We start from the raw sequence: 10661 nt of genomic DNA, 5'->3' as shown, positions 1-10661 counted from the left end.
AGGGACTTGCGCGCGCTCAACGTGTTGCGTACATAATTCGTACTACGTGTATAGCCACAAAAACTCATCGACACCTTAAACCTAGCTATTATATTTAAACTACAATCAATAGCCGCTATATTGTATATAGAGAAGCAAACAACAGGAGTAGAATAGGTACATGGTGCGATAGGTATACTGTAAACCGAAATGATCCCTTCCCGCTTATGTCCACGCGCCAATTAGAAAGCGCACATTGAAATATAGGCGCTCGGCAAGCGTACCGATGCCGCACCACTACCGCGCCGACGAACCGGGAAACGGCCTTTGTGGCACATATTCGCACGCGCAGCTAGTAGATAACCATCATCAATGCACTATTAGACATAGGCCTCTCCCAATGAGCGCCATTTCTGTCGGTCTTCAGCTTGTCACATCCATCTGCCGTTAGTAGCATTTCGCGCGTCGTTACTCCATCTTGCCAGAGGGCCATATACTACGTTTGCGAAGCCGGAGTTCTCCTATCAAGAACTTGTTTACCCCATCGATTATCGGTTCTTCGACAGATATGGCTTGCCCACTGCCACTTCAGCTTACTTATTTTACCAGCTATGTCGACGGTCTTGGTTCTCTGTCAGATAACCTCATTTCGAATCTTATCCTTCCGAGAAACTCCGAGCCTAGACTGGTCCATGGCTCGCTGAGCGACGTTTAACTGTTAGACTAGCCGGATGGTGAGTGTCTACGTCTCAGCTCCGTATGTCATAACGGGTAGAATGCACTGATTGGAATCTGGCTCATTATATTTGTTGAAACTTACTGATCTGATAATCGTATCTCCGAAGAAACAGAATAAGAATATCTGCACCAAAGAGAGGCAGAGAAGAGCAAGGAACATTATAATGAAAGCCACATTATCAATCATCTGAAACAAATAAATTTTAAGAATTTGACGAAATCGACAAAGTTTTTTAACATCATGTCATTTAGGACCAAAACAAAACGTTTACTACAATTTATCGAGTTCTTAGGTCTTCGCGATTCTTAATCATAATTAATGAAACAATTATCTGTTTTTTATTATTCGAATCATAAGTCTAGGTAGCCTAATGGTTTGACATACCGCATCCCAAGCAAAGGTTGTAGGTTCAAACCTCTGAGTTTGTCGGAATTTATGTGCGAAATTTAAATTAAAATTTACCATGATCTTTTCGGTGAATGAAGACATCGTGATGAAACCTGCACGTCGAAGGTTCACTACTCTCGGAAAATGTCCACAACCAGCACTGAGCCAGAGTGGTGGAATATGACCTAAACCCTCGCCGTAGAGGAGACCCGTTCCCAGCAAAGGGACGTATACGAGTAAATGAGTTGTATATATTGGGTAAAACAATTATTCGAATATAAACCAACTTTACGGGCACTTTAGAGTCACGTCTGACTCACCTGGCCGGGACCTGACGGGACCTGTAAAGAACTCAAACATTGAGTTCTGTAAAGAACTCGTCGTTTGAAAACCAAATATACGAGAATTACATCCAAAAACACTAGTTTCAAAACTAACACTACTAGAATACACAAAGTCCTTTTTTTAAGTGACATAGAAATCTTAAAATGATGACTAACCGTAATATTAAACCCAGCAAGGCAAATCATAGCTGAACTGGACACAAAGTTGAATAGTGTCGACTTTGAATAGATTGTCTCTAATATTGCCACGGCACTGAAAAAGACATATTTGTATTATCATGAACAGGTGAACAGGAATCAAAAGCCGTCGTCGAACACCATTGCCTTTGTACTATCGTACTTGAAGACAGTGAGTGTAGTAACACGTCAGCCTATTATGATATTTTGTTATCAAAAGCTATAATCACGCGAATGAACACGACAAAATTATTGATGTTGTAAACTGTAAACTGTCGCCACTTCCTCCTGTTTTTCAAGTCTCCTTTTTTTCTCTCCACATTTAGTCGAGCAGCAAGTAGTGGTGAAATTGTCTCTTCTAGACTTATTATGCGATATTTCGGTACTTCTTTACAGTGAGAAGTAGGTGTGCACGCCGCCACTTTCACTATAAAATATCTTTCTGTATGTGGATAATCTAAGGCACTTAATCTAATACGCCAATAACTTCGCCTACCTCAGTACTATTTTGCTTTTGTTAATTTTTTTAAGCCAATTTAATTAAACCACTAATTAAACTTTATTATGTTACAATTTGACGACGTCGTGTGGCTTGGCACATCAGTGTTCAAGGTATCGCCATCTCTGAGGACCCGGGTTCGATTCCCGGTCCGGTCAATGTAAAAAATAAATTTGTACAAATAAAAATTTAGTAACTTTCTTGGGGATCAGAGCAATGTATGTGATGTTATCTAATATGTTGTCTAATTTTAACCACAATTGTACTTACTCCATGAGCGCCTGATGCCATTTAACCAACTCCATTATCTTCATTTGAAATACTTTGTCCACGTTCTGTTTCCCCCCTCTATTACCACTCTTTTTTGGGATTATTACTTTTATTTCTTGTTGTAGAAGCTTGAACTGAACTACGATAAAAGTAGTGCAGATGTAATAGAAAGATTCTGTAGCGGTTACCCAAAATAACACCACAATCACTAAAAATACATCCTTTATTAATTGCTTCTCAATGTAGAGTACAAAAACTTTCATAGAATTTACTTACTTATATTCGCACTGTTAATACAATATTGTATTAACTCAAAAAGTGTATTTTCTCAGAATCGACGAATAAACGAATTACTCGTTTCCCGTGATAGATCTGCGTAAATTTATGCATAAGTTATTTCCTACTTGCCAAATATACATTTAAAAATAAAAGAAAAAAAAAATTTCTTATTTTTGAATCAGGAAAATTTTGGCTAGAACTAGCTCATGTAAAGCGTGTCTCATTTTGAGTTACGTAGATATATTTTTGTTTTTTTTACAATATTCTAACGACGGTTTTATTGACGTGTGGAGAATCAAATTTTACTTTCAACAATGGTATAATGTTGAATTTCACATATTTTGAGTTATAACACTATTCTAATAGCAGTGCGATAATTTTGGTGAAATTCAGGTACATGGAACTTGTCAACTTAGTCTCAGGGTGACGGGCGCAGTGGCAGTGGCCCTCAGATCTTTGCGATTTAAAACTCTGAGTGGCACTGCAACTGTTATGGAAGCGCAAGACTTGGTCGCTCCGTCACTTGATATTATAAAAATAAAAAAGAATTAAAAAGTACAATAAAATTAGTCAACATATCATCATTATCATAAACCCAATTATGCGTCCCTGTCGGACTTCACAAGTTTTCCGAGTGTTGTGAATCTTCTTCGACGAGCAAGTTTCGTCACAATGTTGTCCTTCACCGAAAAGCTAGTGTTAAATTTCTAATTAAATTTCGCACATAAATTCCGAGAAACTCAGAAATGCGACACCGGATTCGAACCCACGGCCTTTGCTTGAGAAGCGTTAGGTCAAACCAATGGGCTACAACGGCATTTTGAACGAATAAAGAGAAATAAATATAAATATTGAAAATATAGCATCACAAGGAGGACATTCTCTATTCGGCTGTTTTTTTGTTTGTTGCATGTAACCGATTTTGATGATTCTTTTTGTTGGAAAGAGGGTATCCCGGTAACGGTCCCATTTATAAATTTGAAAAAAATATTCCACCTGTAAAGGTGTGAAACTAGGGGATGAAATCGGTTTCACACACTTTTCGTTAACCGATTTCAATAAAACTTGGCAAATAGCTGTAATTCCACGAACTTTTGAGGTTGGTTTTTTTTATAAAAACAATTGAATTTGCTGATAAATTTATTAGTTTAAAAGAATGAAATACATCAAAATGAAAAGCCGAAGAGTCAATTAGCTCCCCAAACGGAAGAATGGCATAAGTGGAGTTAACTCTATCAACAATATTAGTCGATAGAGTTACAAGAATTTGAGAGGATGTGGGTTATAAACGTTTTTGACGTAACTCTACTTATGCCATTCTTCCATGACTGGTGCAAAATTACTTACCACTGTAAATATTGTGGAGCAGGACAAACGGGTATATTTTTATATCATACGCATCAAATGGATACGAGATGAGAAATGGTAGTACCAATTCCACTTTCTTCAATACCAAGTAATTATAGACCGATATAGAGAGCGGCATTAATGGAAACGCTAATATCAAGAGCCAGTTGAAGAATCCTGATAGTTTTAATACAAAATGTAAAAATTCGATTGGACGTTCGACATATGTTTTGTTATCATTATTGTTCAAATCGGTCTTGGTTTCTAGTTCTCTCAATTTAAAGACCAGTTTGTCCACATAGCCATGATGCCACATAATTGATAAAGACCTAATGTTGCTTAAAAGAGCCAGAGTGATGCTAGGTGCTGTGTGGGTCATAGAAACCAGTCCTCCATTTGCTGCTCCTTTTGCAATAAAACAAATACCTCCCACGATCTCTTTGTTTAGCCAAAAAGAATTAAACCAATACAAAAATCTTGCTTTCTTCATATTGTAATCATCGCGGTTTCTCAAATGCAAGCCGCTCCAACGAAATGCATAATCAATTTTCCGCAAATATTTATCAAACAGTAAATTTCCGTCCTTAGGCAGTTCTGACATTCTGTGATTGTAATGTTATCCTTGTTTATTGTCAAGTTTCTTGTAGAATATAGGCGTTGATTGCTTCGCTTATTGTATATTCGCTTTCTATTAATTAAAATTTAATCTCTATAATTCCTTTCCAACAGCGTTAGAAATGTTGGATGTGTGATGATAACCTGTGTTTTGAAGGACACATTGGGTTTAAAATAGATAAATGTTTTGGGGTTCTCCGTAAGTTGTATAACAACTCGGTTGTGCATTTGTTTAGTATTTGTCCCACCCAAGCTAATAATGTAGTCAGTATAAAATAAAACCTTGTTTGTTTAAAAAACCATGAACTCGATTCTAAGGGTATTTGCGCACAGCATCCGATTCGTATTCGTACCCAATCCGAGACTATGTAAAGCTAGAAAACTCGGACCCACTTCGGGTGTCGCTTATGCACTAAGTCCGATTCAAATCCGAGAAAATACAAATATCGCTTGTACACCTAGAGATAAATTGACACTTCGGACACCTGTGACATTTCGGACCGTCATTTCCCGGATTCGGAACTGATACGAAGCGGACGTAGTGCGCAAATGCTCTAAAGGCGAATAACGCTTGTGTGCTTTTTGTCCCGCAGTGCCAAGCATATTCATTATATAGTACGATTCCAATTGATATTCAAAATTTGCCATTCACGAGGTTTAAAACTATAGTAACTTCTGCGTACTTGGATGAGAAATCCCTGGTAATGACCCGTTTAGCCATTTCAAGTTGTCTCGATCGATATTAAATAAATATTGTAGATTATAAATGTGTACGAATGTTTATTTACAAAGAGGAACCTCTAGAGTTTCTTGCTCATTCCTCTTGGACCTTACGATTGTAATAGAGTTTAATCAATATGACGATTTGAACTGTTTCTGATTGGAATTTCTCTACCTATGAAATAGAGATTATATGAGTTTGAGATCAAATTTCACTTCATCTCTTTTACTATCATATATCAAGAATCGGATTCTCGATACGCCTTACCTTAAATAGTCTTATTTTTTCACTCTATGTTTGTTATCTAAAGCGGTTCTACCGCAAGGTTTGACATAGTATTATCCCTAAGTATCAAGTATAGCCCTGCCACAGAGGATCGTTTTGACTTGTCTAGTTTGCTTTTTATAGTGAATAGGACTATGGTTGCTTTTTCAGCTTTTTGGGACAGTTCCATATTCTGACACCATGCGAAAATGAAGAGCTTCTCAAACTGTATAAATGCCTATTATACGCCGAATAGCGCTGTTCTTAAAGACATGACTGATAAAATAAATTGAAAGAACTAAGTTCTAGAGGGTAATTTTTTTTTTTAACAAAAAAATTATATCAACCAAGAAACTTCAAGGGGTTTTAGTTTCCTTTAATATGAACATTTTTTACTAAGGATATACGGAAAACATAGGTTTTTACGTTTATATCTTACGAAACATGATATTATGTTTATGGTAAATATTTATTTAAACGTGTGACAAATTTCTCGGAACTCCAACTTTTTAGTTCACGTACCTAAATACTTGCTTCCTTAAAAACTTTTCCTTTTGTTTTAAAGTGATAAAATACTATAAAATACTTGTTTATATGACTTGGTAACATACGCATATTGCCTTTCGATTTATATTTGAAAAACTCCACGTATATTTTCGTTTATATTAGAGTTTATTACGTCATTGTTTATCACACGTCTGTAGGTTCACTATTTTCTTAAAAAATGAAGCGTCGTACATTTTGTAATTTTAAAATAAAAGTTTTTGTTAGCAGTAGAGCTCTTTGTGATAGAGTTCATCCAGCGAGGTACGGCCACCTTACCTTTTATGCCGCTTAACGAGTGCGGGCGGGTGCAGTGTCCTTCAGATCTTTGCAATTTCAAGCTCTGAATAGCACTGCGATTGCAATGGACAGGCGTGTCGCTTACCACCAGAAGCACGACTTGTTCGCCCTGTCGCTTGGTACATAAAATTAATGAAATAATTGTATATATTACATATATAATCTCGAAGCCTACAATAGCGAACATGTACGGAGTCATTGCAACATGTGCTGATATTACGATTTATTACTAACTTACTAAAAAATAATACAGCGTAACACCAGGCGCACGACTTGTTTGTCCAATCATCAATTAGTACCATAAAAAACAGCGAGAAAAGGTGTCATTTAAGCTACTCAAAAAAATCATTTTAAAATACATACATACACTTTGATCCATTTTCCTACTGAGTAGGCTGAGACCATAGAATTTCACTTACTACGAACCTGATGCATAGCTTTCCTCATCAACACGATTCCATACAAGCTGATCTATTAAGATACTCTTAACAAAGACGTCGTTCTTATTAAGTTCCTTACCAACTTGCCCGCCCAAACTCGCCTCGATTTTAAAATGTAGTTAATTGTACAAACAAATACGACTGTATATTCTCGCAGTCCTGAAACACTGACAAAATTTCAGCGCTTCGTCAATCCAAAGTAAATTAATTGTACAGATCATCAATTAGTCAGAGCATAATGCTACCCTTTTAGGGCATAACATATCGTTGAAAGGTCGCGTAAATAGTGCTGTTGCAATCCGTTTCACATTCCGTTTTAAATTCTTATTGTACAAAATAAGTTATTCCGTAGTAATTCTTTAGGTATCAATGCTAGTAAAGTAGGACATATATAAATACGTCAGTGTCTTATTTTATTCTTTGTTGAAAATACTAGCTTACATCACTTACAAAGGTCTCTTTGCAGTTGAAGAAGGAGACAGATTGTTTAGCTTAAAAGTTGTGGCTGAGTAAACGACGGCTTAATGTATTTTTTATGATATCAAGTGTCGCATACTCATAACGTTTCAGTGCTAATCAAAGCATCCTTACCATTCAAAACCAGAGCGCAGTAATGCTCGCATTGTATTAGGTACGGGCACATTATTACGTACAGTGGTCATACGTCCCTAGATGATCTTTTTCACAGGGAACTCTTCTACATTTTATGTGTAATAAAAAATTAAGGACGTAAACTTGACTTCCAGACTAAAAGATAAAAATATAATAATGAGAACATTATGTTAAAAAGTGAATGAAGAATGCAAAATTTTAAACATAAGTAGCTTTTAGCCAATTAGTTCAATGTCTTATTCTTACACTTTTAATATTCTTACACTTTGTTTTTACACAAGTAAAAAGAAACGATAATAAACATAAAACAACACGTGAGTGTTTAAATTAACTAAGCTAAGCTACAAATAAGTGTACTCTAGAAATCCCACATTATATATATATATATATTATAGTTATCTATCCTTTCTTGCGGTTTTGGCAACTGGCCATACCGGAAAGTTTAATCTACAGACAAATTCAAATTAGACACGTTTTTCTTACGTATAATTTTTAAAGCACTCATTAATTGTACGTGGGATTAAAACGATTAATTCTAATTATCATATAATGACGTCAATGTGACATCATAAAATTGCTGTAAAAATCACTAACATCTTTTTAGTACTCGATCTGACTACTTGTCACTACTACCACCCTTCTCCGACTTAACAGTAATATTACAAATAATTCTAATTACACAGTCTTCCAAATCACTAAACTCGATACACAAATAACGTTTGGACTAGAACGAAAAACTTTCAAAAGCAATAAATTCAACACTTCAACAATCGGAAATTGGTTTAAGTTCTCTACATATTTTCTACATGTTAGTTCTCTACATGTACATAGTAATAAAAGAAATAATTTTGTTACAGGGTAAATATGTAACAAATTATAAAATAATTGTACAATTTACGCTAACTTACACAAATAAAAACTTTTAAAATGTGACCTTTCACTTAACCCGCAACTTTAAAAAATCTGAAAACTGTTAGGAGATAATCTAAGACATAACCATGCTTAGAGATTTTAAGCAACTACTAAGTAAATGTTCCGGAGCACAATTCAACATAAAGCACCTTTTCAATAAGAGTCACTCAATACAAAATTTCAACTTTTTCTTATTATTTAATTCATTATCATATTATTTAATTTATTATTACTGAAGTACTAAAAACTGGTCTTGTTAGTCCTGGAAAATAATGATCAAATATTTACTTACGTTTGTAAAAATTTAATGACTTCTTTAATGATGATTTTGAGAAACAAAATAGCTCAATTACTAATCCATCACTTTTTCGTCAACGGTGGTGGCGTGTTGTGTTTGCAAATACAGATTCAACATTAAATGCAGCGTCGACGTGCCGACGTGGAAGTGGAATTTCAAACATATGAAAAGACCCATATAGTGACAGTACCTACCAAGCTTTAATTGAGTTCCAGATTAATAACCTTGAGAATGATTTTTAAAGAAAGAAACTAATTTTTGTATTTTTTTTATTAGGCCGCTTTCATTCTAAAGGCGCTTAAGATCAAAAGAAAATCTATAACTGGAATTTAAGTTTCATATTTGCCGACGAAATATAAAATTTCATGATACAGATTACGAAAAAGTTGTAAAATATCACATAGAAGTAAACACTCTAGCTATGTCATATCTGATTTTAAAATTTGAGTAGCTATTATCTAAAGTATCATGTAACAAAAGTATATGCGACATGCGGCATCATAGCATTATCGCAAAATTATGACTTACACATTCTTCACACATTATTCAATATTAAATCAGATGATTGTATATGGTTTCTGCATTCTATATGTGTTCTGAAAGGTTCTGTAATATATTTCATAATAAATGGCAGAATTTTTTGTTATTATCTCTACACTATTTAATTTTTTTTTACTGACGGGACAAGTCATGCGTCTGGTGGTAACCGCCCACGCAATTCATGCGTCTCTGGAAGCATACAACACCTAGAGGTGCCGGTGATGATTTTATACCGATTTATCGGATATCGAAGTTATAACAGGTAAAAGAACTAATACTAATTGCTATTTCGGTAACTACTCTAGCAAACCATAAAGTTTTTAATGCCTGGGTCTGTCATTTAAAAAAATAAACAACTTCAAAAATACGTCACGACAATCGTGTGTGTTATTGTTTGGGCTAGTGATTTCGGTGTTTATTTCTTGAAAACATACCGTAAGTTGCGTTTTTTAAGTTTACCCTGAATATAAATGTTTATAAATTATACTTTAAGGAGTAATTTCATGGTAAACATTAGAACCACTCAAACGGAATATTATCATATTTACCCAAGTACACCAAAAATTTCATTAGTGCTTTTTAAGTGCAGGATTTGCGGCGTATTACTGCATTTTATTTGAGATGTTTTTGTTGTAGTACGGAGGGTATTTATTTAGCAATGCAAAATAATAATTTTTATTTTTAAAAACTTGTATTGAAACTGAATCCTTTTCTAATTTGCGAAACCAAATAGCCGCCATTTTGCGGTAGGATGAGCGCATCGCGTGAGCGGGTAAGCTACGCGCCTAATCATAACAGTTGCAGTCCCACCCAAAGCTTTAAACCACAAAGACCTCAGGGGCACTGCCACTGCACCCGTCACCCTGAAACATAAGTTGACAAGACCCATATGCCTGTAATTTCACTAAAACCCTTACTTACCCTTCAAAACTAGATCGCAGTAATACTCACATTACTGCCTGCAGCAGAAATTGGTAGGGGCAGTCTTTGGAACAACTCTTTCACAAAGAGCTGTTAATGGATTAAATATAATATGGTATAATTGCGTAAGAAATTAGATGCGAAATGTAGGAGATTATCGTTTAAATTAGACAAATTAATAATAGTATACTATGTTATGGATAGGCGTGAAGGTTAACTATCAGGCGCACGACTTGTTTGTCTCGTCACTTGATATCGTAAAAAAAATTTGTAATACTTTAAATTAAGCGCGGTGAGGCAGTTAAAGCTGTACGAACCATTAAAATTTTTTTGTTAAAATTTTACTTTTATTGATACCAGTGATTCTCCTTTTAGTACTTGCTTTACACACGACTAATACCCCCGCAACCTTTATATTCAGCCCAATAAAGTTAATGCCATAGAAAATTCTTGCTTTCCTTACGTTATAGTATT

The 10661-nt window shown here is 35.1% G+C and overlaps 1 protein-coding gene across 1 annotated transcript in view; it reads right to left on the bottom strand.

Moving 5' to 3' along the window:
* The window catches only part of LOC113236773 (odorant receptor 4-like), a 6128-nt gene extending 1506 nt beyond the window's left edge, over window positions 1–4622 (bottom strand). Inside the window, exons 1-4 of the mRNA XM_026472940.1 lie at window positions 4022–4622; window positions 2396–2570; window positions 1606–1702; window positions 800–904 (exon numbers count right to left, since the gene is read on the bottom strand). Of these exons, the coding sequence (XP_026328725.1) occupies window positions 800–904; window positions 1606–1702; window positions 2396–2570; window positions 4022–4622 (978 nt within the window). The remainder of the gene's footprint in view (window positions 1–799; window positions 905–1605; window positions 1703–2395; window positions 2571–4021) is intronic.
* Window positions 4623–10661: the final 6039 nt, after the last annotated feature.

Source organism: Hyposmocoma kahamanoa, unplaced genomic scaffold (assembly GCF_003589595.1).
Source record: "Hyposmocoma kahamanoa isolate Upper Pololo Valley unplaced genomic scaffold, ASM358959v1 92, whole genome shotgun sequence".
Lineage (NCBI taxonomy): Eukaryota > Metazoa > Arthropoda > Insecta > Lepidoptera > Cosmopterigidae > Hyposmocoma > Hyposmocoma kahamanoa.
This window is presented reverse-complemented; position numbering and strand designations above follow the sequence as displayed.